This window comes from Gracilinanus agilis, chromosome 1 (genome assembly GCF_016433145.1).
Source record: "Gracilinanus agilis isolate LMUSP501 chromosome 1, AgileGrace, whole genome shotgun sequence".
Taxonomy (NCBI): Eukaryota; Metazoa; Chordata; class Mammalia; order Didelphimorphia; family Didelphidae; genus Gracilinanus; species Gracilinanus agilis.
This window is the reverse complement of record NC_058130.1, coordinates 351,640,167-351,659,579: the sequence shown is the minus strand read 5'-3', so window position 1 is coordinate 351,659,579 and position 19,413 is coordinate 351,640,167. Positions and strand designations below refer to the sequence as shown.

Here is a 19,413-nt window from a genome sequence, read left to right as displayed (position 1 = left end):
AAATCCAACAAAATGATCACATTAGTTTTGCATTTACAATGTATATATTTTGAGCTGGATCTAGTTAATTGTATTACATGATTATAACTTTGAACAGTGAAATTTGAATATTATATAAGCACTTTAAAATTAATTATTCACATTAATTAGGGTCTGGCTGTATTAAAAGTTGAAGATTTGGGGGAGAGGAAAGAGGGGCAGTAATTATCTGAAAGTTGTGAAGAACTTTACCATCTCTGCCAATCCTCTCAGTAATCTTATTTGTGAATATGTGATTGAAAAGCACAAGTACAAGGACACAAAAGGACAATCTGAACTGAACCTCTGACTTTTTTACTTCTTTTAGAGATTGACAGGGTCAGAAATGTAATCATACCTTTAAGAACATTTTTGTCTATTTCATCTATACACTAAATGTTGAGTTTTACTAATCCAGTCAAGCCTTTTGTGTACACTGATGCCTGATTAAATGGCTTGAGAAACCTATTACATTTGCCATTAGTGGATTAACTGTTAATATAACTCAGCCTATCTATATATTAGGGTTCTTGACTTTGAAATTAGCTACAATGGGAAGTTTGAGAGTATCTGATTAATATTTAGTTTCCAGTATGAACATTCCACAATCCCACAGACTTACATATATGTATATCTATGTGTATGAATCTCCTTAAAAGCACTAATGCTATCTTATAATTAATTAGTCTTCAATTTATCTTCCACCTAGAGAAAAAAGTGATGTTCCTAGAGTACAGGTCTTCTTATCTCCATTTCTTACTCAAAATACTCCCAACAGTTTGATATGATTCTAGGATCCAATATAAATCAAACCAGCTTTCTTGCTCTTTCTTTCTCTGTCCTTGACACCAGCTTTGCCTCATATCTAGAATGAATCCCCACTCATCTTCACTTCCCATATTTTCTTCCAAACTATTTAAGTAACACCCTCTAAATGAAACTTTTTCTAATTCCCTCCCTCCCGGTGCTATCACACATGCATATGTTCACACACATCATCTTTTATTTCTTGTGAATATATTTTGTACATTCTTATGCAAATATATACAAGTATATACAAGATATACAAAAATATGTTGTTTTCCTGATAAAATTTAAGTTTCTTGCCTTGAGGCAACCTTATCTTTGTATCATTAGCACCTGACACACAGCAGCTACTTAAAAAAATGCTTGTTGATTAATTAATTGGTTGCTTAAAGGAAATGCTGCTGGGTATTACTGAAAAGTATTAGGATTATTATTGATTAGTAATTTATTTTGATAAGTTGAGTGACAGAGGGAGAGAAGATTCTGTCAAAGGGGCTGAAGCCAGTTCAGAATGCAAAAGCAAGAATTCTGTTGGAATTTCCATTTGGGGGTTACTGTCACTCATCTTATCAAAATAAATTACTAATCAATAATGATCCCAATAGTAGTGACCAATCAGGTACTCAGGGTGCATTTAACACCTTCGCAGATCAATGCATACAATGATACCCTATTCCGTAGGATGTTAATTAAAATGTAATTTGATGCCCCAAGAGGAGGTTAGATGTAATCTATGGCACACAAGAAGACCTCCCAATGTAAGAGCCTGAAGGTTCCTCCAAGGGAAATTATTAGTAGAAGTAAATTATATAGTTTTAAACTAATCACCTCTACCTTAATTGATTGTAGATGGGTTTTTGAGCCTGCTCTCACAGCTTTTCTAGTCCCTACCCCAGTTAGGCTTCTGTGCTCTGCCTGTGGAGAAGTGAACTGAGGTAGCATGTGGCCCCTAGCGTTTTACCCCAAAGGGAAAGGGGAAGGAAGGTTACTCTTCAAAACAGGAAATAGAATGGCAAGCATGGCTTGCTCTATGAAAAAGCAATGCATTGCCTATTTCAAACAGGATGTTTTTTCTTCCAACCACTTCAGCGTGCACTGGTCTTTGTGATTATCTTGCCTGAGATTTAGATGGACAAGTCATCTCCTAAAACCCTCTTGTCATTTTTGCCTGCCCAGTCTCTGCAACACATCCAAATTTATGAGATTTAGCCACACTATGCCCAGTAGATGTATGGGGACCTTCAGAGCTCCAACAAAAAGAACCTAAATGGATAGGGAAGGAACTTTAAAGAGTCTGGAGGTAAAATCTGTAAGCCTTTTCAGACTCCCATTGTTTTATGAAAGTCTCTGTATCTTATTGTACTTTGCTGATTGTTTTATGATTTAATATTGTTGTTTTAAGTTCATATATTAATCTGATCAATGCTATTGTGTTACACTAAATCATTTTAATCTACTGTGTTTTGGCTATTAGATACATTCTGGGTTATACTCTCATCTAGGAAGTGTGAAGGATTTTTTCCTGTGAAGTCTTGTAGCTTTGAGATGGGTTTTTTATATTTCTAATTCTTTAGCTTATTCTACTCTTCCCCTGGAAGGGTCTAAATTCTTGGTGACATTTTAGACCCAAAAGATTTTCATCAAAAGTGCAGATGTTTCTGGGTTTTGTTTTGTTTTTTCTGGGCTCCTCTGCCAAATTTTGAAATAATGGCAGTAATAGACTATAATTGTCTAGATCTGTATAACTTGTGACAAGTATCTTTTAGCTTCTAAGGTTTTAAAAAACATGTCACACAGCAACTCATGTAAAGCCTATATGAAATGGAATTTGTTTGCTATTGTCATTAAATGGGTTATTATAATTTTGGGGAATTTTGGTACTTCTTTGAATATGCATTATCTATTATATTATGGTTTTATATAGGTCTGTTATTTTGTGAAAATCATTTGTACTCATAGGTCTGTTATTTTCTGAAAATCATTTGTACTCACACAGTGAGTCATGGCCAAGTTTAAAAAGGAAAGGGATCTCATTTTTGGTGAGGAACCTTTCCTTGGGCTGACACAGTGTATCACTAATTGTAAGCTATATATTTTTTATTTTTAAAACATTTTTATTACTTTTTTCCCTTGTATTTGCTTTCTTCTCTCCTTTTTGCATTTGAAACACATGTCACCAGTATTGAGAAGATTTTCTTTAACTTTTTTGATTTTGCAGTAAAATTTATTTTAAATTATATTTGTTCTAAATTATATTTGTTTAAAATATATTTGTTCTAATATTAATGCATACCCCAAAGCTGTAGACTATGGAAAACTGCTATTTATTGATAGATTTTGCAGGACTGTAACTAATGATTCTGTCTGATTCCAGGAGAAGGGAAGCAAAAAGAGCCATTACACAGTGCAAAAGAAGCACAGAAGTTAACCTGCATAGTGCCAATCAAGCACAAGGTCAAAGAGACCAACCAATTCCAGTGGGATTGATGAAATTTTGAGCCAAAACAAGAGGACTGGATCTTGTTTGGGGTTCAAGGTTGCAGCAGTTTTGACATATGTCAGAGGCCAGTCTTCCCTGAGCCACATCCTGGTCAAGTACCAAAGTTTGGCTTTCATCCTGGCTTTCCCTATGCCTGAGAGTGAAGGTAAAATCAGACCAGGGAATGACACTTCCCTTTTACATGAAAATCTAGTCCCTTTTTCTCTCATATAGTATGGCAACTTCCTGTAGTTTTGGCTGCCAATGGGTGAGTGCACTATTAGTGCATTTTGTTCTACAAACTTGTGGAACAGAAATCACTTTAGTTGGGCCGTGATTCAAGGACCTGTTATAGGTTTATTTTTCCTTTACTTTGATTTTTAGACAGAAGACTTTTATGTTTTATATTTCATTCACAAATTATTTTTTCTCTTTTATTTGTTTTTTTTTTATTATTTTTTTGACTTTCTTTTGCCAATTGATTCATATGCCTCATAATGGAGCCATGCATCCCTGAGTAATCCCTTTGTTTGTCACCATCCTTCTCAGGGGGGAATATATTATTATCCTATAATACAAAGTTTAAATTTTTTTGAGAGTAATTTTAGGATAAGAAATTTGCTACTTCCCAGAATTGAGAAAGTGAAATATTTGGTGAAGGCAGCATGAAGATGTCTTTAGAAACCTATACTGCATCAAGAAGATCCAGAATGAACTTTGGGTGCAGTTGGTTGAACTCTGTGTGGGGTTGAATGCATTTATTTTGAATGAACACTTTTATGCCAAAGGGAACTGCCCCCTAATTGGCTTTCTGTCAATGCACCCAGCAATCATTGGTTTTCTTCTTTTTTTCTTTTATCCCCAAATTATTGTAATTTAAAAGTTGGTTATGTTTACAAGATCCATTGGAGAGACAGTCTTCCAAGAATCTCACGGGGGAATATATTATTGGAAATTTTGTACTTTTAAAACTACATTGCCCAGGAGCCCACAGACTTCCTGTCTTTACGTGCTGATGTAGACAGGGGATAAATTGGGTTGACTTCTGGGGCTAGCTCTCTTTTGAACAGGTAGATTAACCATGGGCACGTGATTTTATTTTGTTACCTTTTTATTCCTTTACTCCTAGTGACTACTAATAAATCTTATAAAAACATAATATTTAAAGTTATTACTATATATTAATTTTAACTTTTACAAGACATTATAAAATACTTGGGAGTCTACCTGCCAAGAGAAACCCAAGAACTATATGAACCCACTTACAAACACTTTTTATATAAATAAAGAAGTATCTAAACAACTGAAAAAAAATTAATTGCTTATAAGTAAGCTTAGCCAGTATGATCCACATGATAATTCTACCTGTAAGAGGGAAAAAGGTGTTTTTTGGTTGGATGTATTAATATTTAAAGGTGTAGTCATCAAAGAACTGAATAAATACCAATTCCTAAAATAATTTTAGTAACTTATTTGCAAAATATAGGAGAGTGTGGAAGTAGACAAATGAGAAGAGGGTAGAGTAAGAAATCTAACTTAAAGAACTAGATTTGTATTGAGGTCTGAGCTTTACTCTGGCAGGGCTCCAGAGGCCTAGCCAGAAACCCTAAAAATTATTTAACAAGGAGTTTAGCCAGTAGGGCTTCTACCAATCAAGGGAGCCTCCCAGAGGCTAGTACCTCCAGGGAAGTTAAGGTAGTCAGTTAGCCTTTTTCACTCACCAAGGTCTCAGGGACCCAGCCAGAGCTCCTTCAAGTCCAAGCCACAAACAAGAAGAGCTCCTTGACGTCCAAGATACAAGCAAGAAGAGAGCTACAGGAAGTTGTCATTCCCTTTTTAAAGGGCTTATTTTTTGTCACTTCCTGTGCCTTCCTCCTAGTTTACATGTCCAATCATAACTGACACTTTGCTTAGGACTGTCCAGGGGACAGTCAGTCAATTCTGATTGGTCATCCATTCTTGTACATGTGGGTCACAGACTTCCCATTTGAGAGTTGTTTTCACCTTTGGGGATTAAATCTAAGAATGGGCAGGGTAGATTTAATCTCATTGTCACATAACTAAATAGATTTACTTATTTGGTTCCGTAGCAATAAAACTACTAAAATATCATTTTATAATTAGAAAAATAACAACAAAATTCATTTAGAAGAACTATAATATCAAAGGAATCTATGAAAAAATCATCAAAATAATCTGGTATTGAATAAGTAATATAGTGATGGACCAATGAGATAGACTAGGTACACAATACATAGTATTAAAGTGACCATAATCTAGTGTTTGATCAACCAAAAATTCCAAGTTTCATGGGCAAAAATTGAAAAGTGGAAAGAAACCTGGAAGTTTGGCAGAAAATAGGCATAGGCCAACATCTAGCACTATATACCACATAAGGTCAAAATGAGTAAATGATTTGGATATAAAGAGTGATATCATAAGCATATTACTAGAGAATGCAAAAGGTTGCCTGCCAGATCTGTGACTAAGAAAATTGTTTATAACCAAAGATAGCATTATGAAATAAAATGGATCATTTTTAAAAATCTTACAAGCAAAACCAATATAGCTAAAATTAGAAAAGCATGAAGCCATGGATGGAAGGGGAAGGGTGGAATTTATAGGAAGTTTCTTTAAGCAAAGCAGAATTTCTCAAATATATAAGGAAATGAACCAAATTTAAAAAAAATAATAGACATTCCCCAGATGATTAACAGTCAAAGTATATTGAACAGTCAGTTTTCAGAAGAAGGAATAAACAATATCAATAATCACATAAAAACACACTAACTAATAATATTTCAGAAATGGAAATTAAAACAGCTCTGACGTACCATGTCACATGATACTAACTAATTTAGTAACATGGTAACTAACATGACTCAAAAAGGAAAATGTTAAATCTTGGAAAGCATGTTAAAAAATACATCTGCTCTTTCTATAGTGAGAAAAAATTGAAAATTGAGGGAATGCCCATCAACTGGGTAATGGCTGAAGAAGTTGTGGCATATGATTATGAGGGAATACTACTATATTATAAAAAATGATTAACATTATGGGAAGAATCACATGAGGTGATATAAAATGAAGTGAGCAGAACCAGGAGAACATTGTATATAGCAATAACAGTGTTGTGAAGATGATTAACTGTAAAGGAATTAGCTATTCTAATCAAGACAGTTATCCAAGACAATTTTAAAGGACTCATGATGAAAAATACTATCCATCTCCATAAAGAGAACTGATGAACTTTGAGGATAAATTGATGCATACTATTCTCACTTTCTTTATGTTTCTTGCTTTTTGTTGTTGTTTTTTTCTTCATTACTAATATGAAAATATGTTTTGCATGACTTCACATATATATAATTAATATATTGCTTGCCTTCCCATTGTGGGGGAGGGGAGAGGGAAGGAAAGATTCAAAACTAATTTTTTTAAATAAACGTTAAATATAATTTAAAAAAAAAAAGACAAAGTAAACTGCTCATCTGCAAAATAGTACCAGGGGGAAAACTGCCTGTTGTTACCTAGAAGGGATTTATATTCTGTATGAATTAGAAATTTTGTACCTTTAGATTCCATCTCCCAGAATTCTTTCCCTGTCCCAAAATTCCTTTTCTCTTTTTGTTTATGCCTGTCTTTACGTTATTGTTTATATGGTTTGGTAAACGCCTCCTTCTCTCTCCTTTTTTTTCCCCCACATGTGGGGCTAAGAAAGGTGGCTTTTTGCTCTAGCTTTTTTATGTTCGTTATTGTTAATAAATCTTATTAAATATAAATACTTAGAATATTGTAAAGAAATTTAATGGCAGCCATGTTGGGTCAAGGGTGATAGTTATCTTAGAATGCAGAATGAACTGAGGTGGCGTGAGCTTGGCATGAGCCTGGCATGAGCCAGGGGCAGTTGTAAATTGCCTATATAAGGAGCAGATCTGAACTACTATTGGTCTTAGTCTGGAGATATTGGGCAAAGGAGGAGTAGGGACTTAGGCAGAGCTAATTATCTCATTACTCACAAACAACTTCAACTACAGACTCATCCAACTGTATTCATCAACCTCAGTTCTCTGACTTATTTCCAATAAGAAGATCTACATAACTCACAATTCCTTTACAAGCCATAGGATTGAAGAATGGGAAGAGTTGTGGAATAATATCCACAAAAGGACTCTCTACCAGTTTTAAGTTGACTGGTGAAGCCTGAAGGTGATTCATTTGGGGAAAGTCCAGGTCAAAGTCTTGATGAAGAAGTTCCTTGGAGATTAGGAAAAGATGCCAAAAGTATTCTTGTTAAAAGGGAAAAGCCAGATTTAGAATCTATCCCCATACCCTGATTGTGAAGGTGCCAGTAGAACAAAGGCTTTCTGTACAACCTAACCTCTTAGAGCAGCATTGGCAAACATTTTTGAGATTTGGTGTCCAAAATGCAACTTCAAGCTGCCTATGAGCCTCCCACATTACCCCAGACAGTGGAGGGAGGAAGTGCCCACTTTGGGTGACTGGACAGAGGGGTAGGGCATATAAAAAATGTCCTCAGGGACTGAAGAGAGGGAACAGAGCAACCCTCTCTTTGCTACTCTGCCACCCATGCCATGGCTTCACCAACATTGTCTTAGATGCTGAAGATAGTGCCATTCAGATTAATTCCTACAGGGACCCAGAATTATTACTTCAAGGCAATAATCTAAGGCTCTTGATCTCAAAAAGAGGGTAAAAAGACCTAAGATTTTATTTGATTTGTCTTTACTAGTCATTCTCTTAAATCTCTCTTTCCTTTTATAGTAAATACTTTTTTCTTTTTTTAATGAAGATATTTTATTTTATCAGTTATATGCAATAATAATTCTCCACATAAGTTTAGCTATTTCAGTAATAAATGTTTCCACTTCCTTTCCTCTCTCTCTCTTCTTAACTCTTTGCAGTCTAGATCTGACATCATCCTTTAACTATAACTGCTCTCTCCAAAGTTTCTGGTGATTTCATAATTACCAAATCTAAAATCCTTTTCTCAATCCTCATCCTTCTTGACCTCTTCGTGGTCTTTAACAATCTTCTTTCTCCTTGATATTCCCTTTTGTAGGTTTTCATGACACCTTTCTCTTTTTGCTTCTACCTATCTGACCACTTCTTTGTCTCTTTTTCTGAATCTTCATCCACATCATGCCTACTTAACCTGGAGTGTTCCCAAAGGCTATCTTGGGCCCTTTGCTTTCCCCTTCCTGTTCATTAATAATCTCATTAGCTACTATAATTTTTCAGTTATGTCAATGCAAATGACTTAAATCTACTTACCCCTCTTACCCTCAAATCTCCAACTGCATATTAGATATCTCAAACTGGATTCCCATAGATATATTAAACTCAGCATGTCCAAAACTGAACTCATTACCTCCTTCTTCCAAGCCCTTTTTCCTTCTTAACTTTCCTTTGCTTTCAAAGAGAACACCATCCTCCCATTCACCCATGCATACTACCTATGTGTCATCCTCAAGTCTTCATTCTCTCAACCTTCCATATCCAATAAGTTGTCAAGTCTTTTCATTTCTATCTTTCTAATATCTCTCCTATACAGGTATTCACTGCCACTACCCTGATACAGGTCCTCATCACCTCATAGCTGGACTACTGCAATAACCTGTTTGTTGGGTTTCCCAGCCTCAAATTTCTACCAATTCCAACCTATCTTCTACTCAGCTATCAAATTAATTTTCTGAAAGTACAGTTCTGACCATGCCATCCACCAATGAATAAATTTCAGTGACTCCCTTTTTTCCTTTTACAATTCCTTTAAATATTAACTCCTCTCTTTAGCTTTTAAAGCCCCACACAGTCTAGACTCAACTAGCCTTTCCGGCAACATTGGACATGACTCATCCTATATTCTGCATTTCAGCTAAATTGGCCTTCTTTTTGAACCTCACTCATAACACTTCATCTTCTATCTTGATGCCTTCATGCTGATCACCTTTCATGCTCAGAATTCACTCTCATTTCAGAGCTACATCATAGAGTTCCTCTTTTTCATTACTTATCTATCCATCTACTAGTGTTCTCTATTGTGAACTACCTTGTATTTTAAAATTACATGGCATATATTTGTATTTTAGTTTTTTATGCTTATTAATATTAATCTTTGATTTGAATGTAAGATCCTGTATATGTAGGAATTATTTCATCCTTTGTACCTGTATCTATAGTGCATAGCATATAGTATGTACATAAAAATCCCTGATTCATTAACAGCTGCTTATTGAAAAACCTTTGGACTTACCACTCTATATGAGGCTAAGCCTTGGTTCTGGGTTATCCATTTATATTGCTTCTATGAAATAACTGTGTTTTTATGTTTGTTTATTTTTTTTTTTTACTTTTAAGCTGGCTTACTCACCTTTACCTCCCCAACCTATAGTTTGATGTAAATGAATTGCTCTTATCTTTATGTTTTTTACTTTAATCACTTGATGTCCATTAACTATCAGTCCTGTTTTTTTCTAAGAATCTTTACTTTCTCAGTATCGCTTTATACTCATATATATGTGTTCTCTCTTTATAGTGAGGAACTCAAGAAAGAAGTCCGTCTCCTAAAGCGGGAGCTCTTAGCTGCAAAAAAAAAGAGAGAAGAGAGCACTTTTGCCAAACAACCTGAAAAGAGAATAGAAGGTAATAACCAGGATAATTTATAAACTCTTTCCCAGTACCTTGGATGTCAGAAGAGTAAATCTCCTTATATTTTTTTTGGATATGAACAAGAGAAAGGTTTCCATAAAGAACTTCTCAAAATGTAATAAAAGTCAAGGTAATTGCAAATGCTGTTATCACCACAACCATCATCCTTACTACTAGATGGTGCATAAAATATAAGCAATTAGTTCAGTATATAACGGTGTTTAAAGAAACCTTGGGTTAAAATTCTGCCTCTACTACTTAGGTAGGACCTAAGATTGTATGTGATCTTCAGCAAGTTACTTTAAATGGCAAATTTCCAGGCTTCAATTTTATTGCTCATCTATAAATGATGGAATTAGATTAGATGATTCCTAGCTCCCCTTCCAGCTCTTACTACTAATGCTTCACAGTTTAAAAATTAAGTTATATTATTTTTTTAAACCCTTATACTTCGGTGTATTGTCTCATAGGTGGAAGAGTGGTAAGGGTGGGCAATGGGGGTCAAGTGACTTGCCCAGGGTCACACAGCTGGGAAGTGGCTGAGGCCGGGTTTGAACCTAGGACCTCCTGTCTCTAGGCCTGACTCTCACTCCACTGAGCTACCCAGCTGCCCCTTATCATATTATTTTAACTGTATTTCAGTTCAAAGGTATTCCTGGGGTTTTTTGAGGATGTGAGTGGAAACAATAGAGACAGTGAAAAAAAGAATGAGATCCCATATATCTCAGATAGAACTCTACACACAAAAAAATGGGTAGCCTCAGCAAGTAATAGATCTCGCTCACCAGAACCTCTCAAACAAAGATCACATGGCTCCCTCATCTACATTCCAAGAGGGAACTCTTGTTCAAATGTTATTAGATTAGATGGCCTTCACAGTCATTTGTGAATGTGTATATATTTGAGGGTTGGTCCATTTGCTTCTAAACTGGCAATATTCACTTTTGTTTTGTTTTTCCTTTTTGCAATATAAATATATATAGAAAATCTAAATGATGATATTGAGAAACTGGTTGATGTCATATATGGCTATTTATAAAAGCTTACTCTGTTCCTAAATCTCTCTGTGATTTTGTTATGCTAAAACACCTTTGGAGGAAACTGTTTCACCAAAGAAAAAGATTAATTTTGTCTAAAAATACTTAAGATATAAAGCATATTAATGGTTTCCAAAACCTTTGACTCCTCAACTGAATTTAACTTTTTTTTTCTTTTAAACCCATATCTTCTGTCTTAGAATCAATCCTAGGTAGTGGTTCCAAGAGTGGTAAGGGCTAGACAGTGGGGGTCAAGTGACTTGTCCAGGGTCACACAGCTAGGCAGTGTCTGAGGCCAGATTTGAATCCAGGACCTCCCATCTCTGGGCCTGGCTCTCAATCCACTGAGCTACCTATCTGCTCCCTGAATTTTTTCTTTTTACAAATGTGAATTAGCTTATAATTCTAGTTAGTGTGGTAGGGGATTTGAATCATGTATATTTGTCAGTGATGACTAGATCAAAGATATGGCCATCTTTGTGCATGCCTGAGGTGGATTGGAAGCTCATGAGAAGAGAGTAGGTTAAAGAACTGAGTGGTTGGATTGTTTGAGGGAGAATCTATTGAAGTACTCTACTATGAAGACTGGAGTTGAGAAGGAGGGGAAAATTGTGGACCTGGTATAGAAGTCATTGAGGAAGGAATGGAAGTATCTGAGGATTTATAGACAATAGCTACCAGCATTTTGATTGAAAAATAAATATATGAGTAGTGTTGTGGGAGTAACACACCTAAGTTTGTGGTAGGGTCTTGCCCCAAGAATGGAAGACTCAAATTCCATTCAATTGAGAAGAAAAGAATTTTATTTGAAGAAGTGGTTTATGATGGTATAATAATCTAATAGCTGGTGGAATAATCTGGGGGCTAATCAGGTAGCCTTAGGGCTGATGGAGAAGCCCAGGGGCTAGTAGAGTAGCCTCTTTGGAACTGATAGCATGGAGTAGCAGCTCCACTGTGGAGTGGCAGTTCCACTGATGAGTAGCAGCTTCCACTATAGAATGGCAGCTTCCACCTACTGTGGTTCAGGGTTGTCATATTTATTGGGGTCTGTGAACTTGCCATCTCCCATTCCAAATTCAGATAAAGGCATGTTTGGGGATTTGTCACCATAAAGGAATAAGGAGCATGAATAAGTTTAGGGGATTCTTCTGGAATGTCAGAGTCTCTAGTGTGTAGGTTCCATGTTCCTCCATTGTTCACGTTGTCATCTTTTGTCAATGTGAGAGAGGTCTTGCTGCCTTTCTAGAATGAGAGCATCACGATGGTAGAGGACCACTGTAGGTAATTAAGTATATCTTTCAATTCTGTAATAATTAAAAAGGGTTTGACAAATATAAGAATTGTTTTAAATTGTGGTTGTCATTTAAAATAATTAAATATTAAGTCAAAAGGCTATTAGTAGCTTTAGTAACTTTATTAAAGCAAGGTAGAGATAGTAAAGGGGGAAATGTAGGAAGGAGTAAGAAGATATTGCCTAGCTAAACTAACTAATTCAGGATCTGAGTGCCCCACCAAAGAGAGAGTCTCACCAAAGATAGGAGAAGAGATGAAAGGCCAGTGTCTCCAGCCAGGGTCTCCTCAACCCAAGCAAGTCACCAAAGCTGAACTCGAGCCATCAACACAGAATTCCTCCAATGTAGAGACACCAATACAGCAGAATCCTTTCAGCAAGAGCCACCAAGGCAGCAGAATGACTCAGAATCCCCTTGGCTAGCTTTTATAAGCTGTTTTCTTCATGTCACTTCCTGACTCTAGTTTCTAGTTCCTTTCATTGTGGGCTGGTCTTTCACCTCTCAGGAACCAATCATAGTTTCCTAATTTGCCTAGCACTGGGGGTAAGGGGTAGAAATGCAAGATTTAAGAGTATGAGGATCCTGATCTTATTACTACCCCTTATTGCCTATTGTCAGCCCACATCAATGGCATGAACCTCAAATTTGGAAAGGTAACTAAATGATGGAGGGAGAACCTGGAAATGGCATTGGGGAACAAGGAGTGTTCCAACTCCCCCATCTCGATTAGCGAATGAGCTGAGGAGAATGAGTGAAGGTTCAGCTGATACTAGAAGGGTTGACCAGGGAGGCTGTGTCATCACAGGAGAGCCAGGTTTGGTAATAGATGAAAGGAGTGGGAAAGGAAAAGATTTACAACAAAGGGAATTTTCTTGCCCATGAAATAAGCATTCTAAATGGCAACAGTAAAAAGGCTAAATGATGTTTGCCTGAAACTAAGTTGGGAAAGATGAGGGGATAGAAATGAGGAATCAAGGAGTGGGACTGGGTTTTGAATGAAATCCAAAAGATTGCTGACCTAAGATTTAGGTTCTCATCCTGTTTCTACTGCTACATATGTGACCATAGGCAGGTCATATAACCTCTTTGGACTTTTGTTTCCTCATCTATAAAATGTAATAGTTGTGTTATATGATTTCTAAGATCTCCTTCTGCTCACTCCTTCAGTTTTGTCTGTATCTCTTGCATCCTGTGCAGAAATCATCTTCTTCAATTTAGAGCTTGCATGTAGAGTTTTAATGCAGTGGACACTTAACAAATAATTATTGAATTATTGAACAGAGTACTTTGCACAGTGCTTTGTAAATAGTAAGTGCTTAATTGTTTATTAAACTGAATTAACATATTTTCTACATTAGTAGAGTTCTTTGGAGCACATGCTTACATTTCTTTTAATGACCCTGTGGTATACCTTACAGAAAAAGTAACATTATTATGGATCATGCTTCATTTTTAAAATTATAGTCATTTGCCATAGTCTGCTCTTTTTTTGCAAGACTTTGCTCCAACTCTTTCCTTCATATTGTATGATATTCTCAAAATTTGATTTTCATTTCCACTTTTATATATAATAACTAAGTAGACAAGTATCATGAAGTAGTAGTGATCAAAAAACATACTTCACTGTAGCAGATTAGTGAGCATCAGCAAACACTATGTTTTTCACTTTGAACTTTAAAAATTCCTAATGACTACAACATGTAGCTTTTAAAGCTAATTGTGTTTCTTTCCTCATTAAGTGAAAAATGATACCATGTGCCATCAGTGCAGAACCATTATGCAAGCAAAGTAGAACAAGAGATGTCCTTGAATGCATGCCAGAACTTCAACAATTTCCTCTGCACAGAGATATTCTGTTAGGATTTCATGAATTCTGAGGATAAGTCCAGAGTTTCATATGTGTATTTCTTGAGTAAGAACATAGCATGAGAAGAAGTTGGAAAGTTTTATTTGACCTTGGCTATAACTTTATGCATCAGTTGGTCTAAGTACTCTGTTGAATTCATTCAGGAAAGATTTCTTAACTGGGATGTGTGGTTACATACCTGGCTTTGATAAACCATTTTATTTTAGTCTGAGACCATTTTTAATGTATTTAAATGTGTGGGTATTTTGGCAACTCTGAATGATTTGGTCCTTCAAAACACTATGTGCTATATATCTGGCACTTTAATTTGCAGATGGATTTAAGGGCTGAAAATGGATCCTAAAAAGACCCAGATGTTTCAGATATCCAGATCCTTTTGCACACTTAGTAAAGCAAATTGCTGCTGTAATATAGACATGTCTTTCATATGGCTTTCCATTTCTTTGTGTGCAATACCAATAAAGATGAACTAATAGTTCAAATCTTTAAAAAAGTGATGGCAACAAAAAGACTGAAAAACTAGTTATTTAAGATTTTATTTCTTAATGTTAAATGTGCTAGGTAAAACTACTTAGTGTGGCTAATGGAGATTTGTTTTATGGTAGGACCAAATTCAAAAATAAATTCTTCTTCAAACCATCTGAATTTGCTAAGCTTAATGCCAGAGACTAAAACCTTGAATGAATAAATAAAATCGCCAGTCTTAGGTAAGAAAGGGTCAGAAAGAATTAATCAGCATTCACAATTGGCATAAACCAGGCTGTCCTGAATGCAGGGGTCCTCTGACTTGTTTCCTTCATTTTTTTCTAACAACTGTGAGAGTGAAATTAATTGGCATAAACAATTAATTTTTTCTTTAACCATAAGCTAATTACTAATGAACCTTTCAGGATCAAAAGGAGTCCCTATTGAGCATAATACAGAACAAAACTCCTGTGCCATTTAAAATAATTTAAATAATGTTTTAAAATATGATTTAATTTTTATTCCATGTGGTTTAAAGTTCAACACATTTGAACCTATTACTTTGTTAGTTTCAGGCCAGTGTCTTATAGAAATTTATTACACAAATTCAAGTTATGTGAATGTGTGTGTTTGTATGTGTGTATGTGTGTTTTTAAAGATCCTCCTTTTCTCTTTGTTAGCCTAAATAGATTGATCCCACCAGTGAAATCTAAAAGATTATTTTAAAATTCATGGCAAGAAACTGTTTCATGTAAAAAGAGATAAAGTGAGCGAGAAAAGTAATACAATTAAAATGTTAACCTTATGTTTAACATGTAAAAAGGCATTCTTATAACAGTTATTTCTGTAACATGGTACTCATATGACTATGTTCTCTTTATCAAGACTTAAAAGTAAAAATGTGGAGAGGCAAAATCTCATTATAAAGGAAACAAAACTATTTTCATGTCCTCTAATGGTCTTGATTCCTTGACCCAGTTATAATCTATTGTCAACATAGAATAATTGGTTTTCAAGAGTGCTTTCTCTGCTTCCTGCAATGGAAGGCAGGCTCTCTAATGAAAGTATTTTAATGTGTGCTGTTTCTATTAAATGAATGGAAAGGAGAACTATGGTATTATAGCTATAGATTTTTATCATTTATCATACAAACCAGTGGTCTTTACTTTCCCATTATACCATATTCCCTTTCACAAGCTGCTGAATAAATATTGAATGAATACTATTATATTCCTCTCATTCTTTGTGAGAAATGGGAAAATTAATTGCTAAAATTATTAAAGTCATTTGAATGGGGGACCAAAAACATGCCATTCAACTAAAAGTCTTCCTATTAGCAAAGGTTTCTCACCTTTAAAAGAGCAGTCAAAAAAAAAGATAAATGGTAACCACCCCACCCCGCAAAATGAAGATCAGTCAATGAATAAATAAGCATTTATTAAGTATCTGCCATATACTTATATGTCAGGCACTCTGCTAAGCACTGAGAATATAAATATGAAAAAAGAAAGACAAGGAACTCACAATCTCATGTAGGATGTCAGCACACAAAAGGAAGATGAAGTTGGGGATAGCTTTGTATAGGAGGTGGGGCATGATGGACTCTGGTTCAAAGAACTGGAGGTTATATTAGATGACCTAGAGAAAGAGTGAATAGAGCATGGAGTCACAAAAACCTGGGTTCAAATATAGCCTGAGACACTTACCAGCTCTGTGACCTTGGACAAGTCACTTAAGCTCTTATTTGCCTCAGTTAATATATCTCTAAAATGAGCACAATGGTAGCACCTACTTCACAGATTGTTGTAAAGATCAGATGACATCATTGTAAAGCACTTAGAGCAGTGCCTGGCACATAGTAAACACCATATAAGTGTTAGCTACTATTATCTAATAAGGACCCTTCCAGCTCTTAAATTGTAATTCTCTGGTAGGCCTCTCTTACCTCAAGGTGTTTAGTAGGCTTTAATTGGAGCAACTCTGTTTCACAACCTATTTCTCACCTCCTTTACCTTCATTCATAATTTAAAGCCTTTTTTAAATCCTCACTAAATCAAGCAAAACCCCAAAAATAATTAAGGAGAAAGAAGAGAAGAATGTTATATAGAACAGTGTGTAGATGTCACATGGTTTCTTTCCCTTTTGGCTTAAAATATTTCTTTTCATTTTTTTTATCAATTTCATGTCCTTGTCTTTCAATCTGAGAATACTATATCCAGTAATATGTGCTTCACACAACTGTTATAATTTTATAGTTTCTCTTCATATTTCATAGTTATATTTCTATTATTACATTCTTTGGGATAAAAGTACTTGAGTGATTTCTGTGGAAGTTCTGTGACCGTATATAAGGGCCATAAAGACCTGACATTTGATGACTTTCTAATTCTTGTTGTTATAAGGTAATATAGATCCTTTGGATAGAAATCTTGGAAAAAGTACTTGTGAGGAGATCCTATAAAGCTTTGTGCATGTTGGGATGACTTCATTCAGTGTTGGTTTCTCTATAGTAGCCCTAGTTCCTCATTTCTGATAATGACACCATTTGATCTGGGAGTAATACATTAGCATTTAATTGCTTTCCTGAGTGAATGTTTACAGAGGTTTCTTTTGTGAATCTGGAGACTTAAATTTGAATCCTACTTGAACTAGTAATTCTATCAATGACCTTAAACAGACCATTTACTAATTCTGGATCCCAGTTGTTTTCCCATGTTTCAGACAGACTGACTAAAGAGAGACACCATTTTAAGCCCTTGCTATATGTCAATTACAGTGCTAAGCTCTGGTGATAAAGATGTGTAAACAGACATGACAGTTACTACATGCAAGGAGGTTTGCATTCTAATGGGATAAAACTCTATATAGGAACTATAAAGGAAGTCAGGACAGATGGCAAATGAGAAGGTGGAGGAAGCAAAGTTCAGAGAGTGAATCTAGGCTTCAGAGAGTTGAAGTATAATTGGAGTCCTTCCCAAAATAGTCTTCTTGGAGAAAATGTCACCAATTAGGAGAGCAGAGCCTCAGGGCAAAGGTACTCTACTGTTGCTAAGAGAAATTTAGAGTAATCAGCCCAGATATGACTGGAGATTCCCCAAAACAGGGGTGAAGGGAAAGTGATAGAATTTTCTGCAGGAGAAGTTTGGAGAGTGGGTCTAGGTATGAGTTAGGTCATGATGAAGTTAATATTATGCTTTTAAAGATAATAATAGTTATCTAGTCCCAAGTGATAGGACAGTTTTCAGTTAAGAATATGCAAAAATTATTTTAACATTAAAGTAGACAAGCACTATGTAAATCTACCTTGCCATCATCAATATTATTTTTTTTATTATATTATGACATATATTTTTCAAAGATTGGATAAAATGCTTCAGAAAATCTAATGAATAAAAGTTAATCAGTAAATCAATCAACAAGCATTTTGTAAACATGTATTCTGTGTCGTGTACTTTGCTGAGTACTAGAAATATAAAAACTAAGCAGTACTTTCCCTCAGGATGTTTATATTCAGTTAGGAAAACAGTATATACACATATAAGTAAAGTAAAACATTTTCACTATAAATACAAAGTAATTTCACAGAGGGAAAGTAGCAGCTGAAGGGAATCAGGAAAGGCCTAATGGAAGAGATATCTTAAAAAAAAAAAGCTGGTGATTCTTAGAGACTTCAGGCATAGGGAGAAAGAGATAGGAGTCAGAATCATATGTGAGGATTAGCAAATAAATCAATTTGACTGAACTACTTTAGTCCAGTAAATAGGAATGTGTAATAAATTTGGAAATATGAACAGCTTTCAATTCCAAATAGAGATGTTTGTATTTAAACCTAGAAGCAATACGGAACCACTAGTGCTTTTTGAGCAAAGGAATGACATGGTTAGATCTCTTCTTTCAGAATTCATGTAGCAGAATCTTAATAAATACTTATTAATATAAACTGTGCAGTGCATGGATTAGAAAAAGGAGAAGCTTAAGGTACCTATGTCCAAGTAAAAGGTGATGAAGGCCTGAACTAGTGTAGAGGCCAATTAAGTAGAGAAATGGAGAACTATTATGGAGACAGAAATGATAAACCTTAGAAATTGATTGAATATTTTTGGTGATGAATCAGGGATGACTTGAGGTTTTGAACCTGTGTATCTTGAAGGGTGCCATGCCCTTAACAGAAATAAGCAAAGAATCATGTAGGTTCAAAAAATCAGCTAAGGGCTTCCTGGTTAAGATGGCGGCAGGGAAAAAGCAGCTGCTTAACCTCTCCTAACTGAAACATATAGGACTCCTCAAGAAGACATAAAAACAAATCCAGAGGAACAGGGCGCAGCATAGAAGGTACGTGGAATCGGGGCATTTTCATGCGATAAAGGGGTGAAATAGCTCTGACTAAAACGGGAGCTAAAGCAACCCCCTCCCACACTCCACACCACCTACAGTGCGAAAGCCAGCACACAAGAGTTAGAGCAATTTTGGGGCACTCATTAAGTCCTTCGCAAAAATCAAACGAAATGGTAAGCAAATTGGAAACCAAAATCTGGCAAGAAAATAAAAGTTTAAAAGACAGAATTTCACAATTGGAAAGTGAGGCAAATAAATTGAAGACCAGAAATGACCAGATTGAAAAGGAAAACCAAAAGATTATAGCTGAAAACCTAAATTCTAAAGGCCAGAATTAAGCAATTAGAAGCTAATGATCTCTCAAGACAGCAAGAACAAATAAAACAAAGTTAAAAGACTGATAAAATATAAGGAAACATGAGACATCTCAATGAGAAAGTGACA

The 19,413-nt window shown here is 35.4% G+C and overlaps 1 protein-coding gene across 1 annotated transcript in view; it reads left to right on the top strand.

Annotated features, from left to right (window-relative positions):
- The window catches only part of CWC27 (CWC27 spliceosome associated cyclophilin), a 348,895-nt gene that overhangs the window by 182,405 nt on the left and 147,077 nt on the right, over positions 1–19,413 (top strand). The window contains exon 11 of the mRNA XM_044663601.1: positions 9,861–9,967. Coding sequence (XP_044519536.1) covers positions 9,861–9,967 — 107 coding nt within the window. The remainder of the gene's footprint in view (positions 1–9,860; positions 9,968–19,413) is intronic.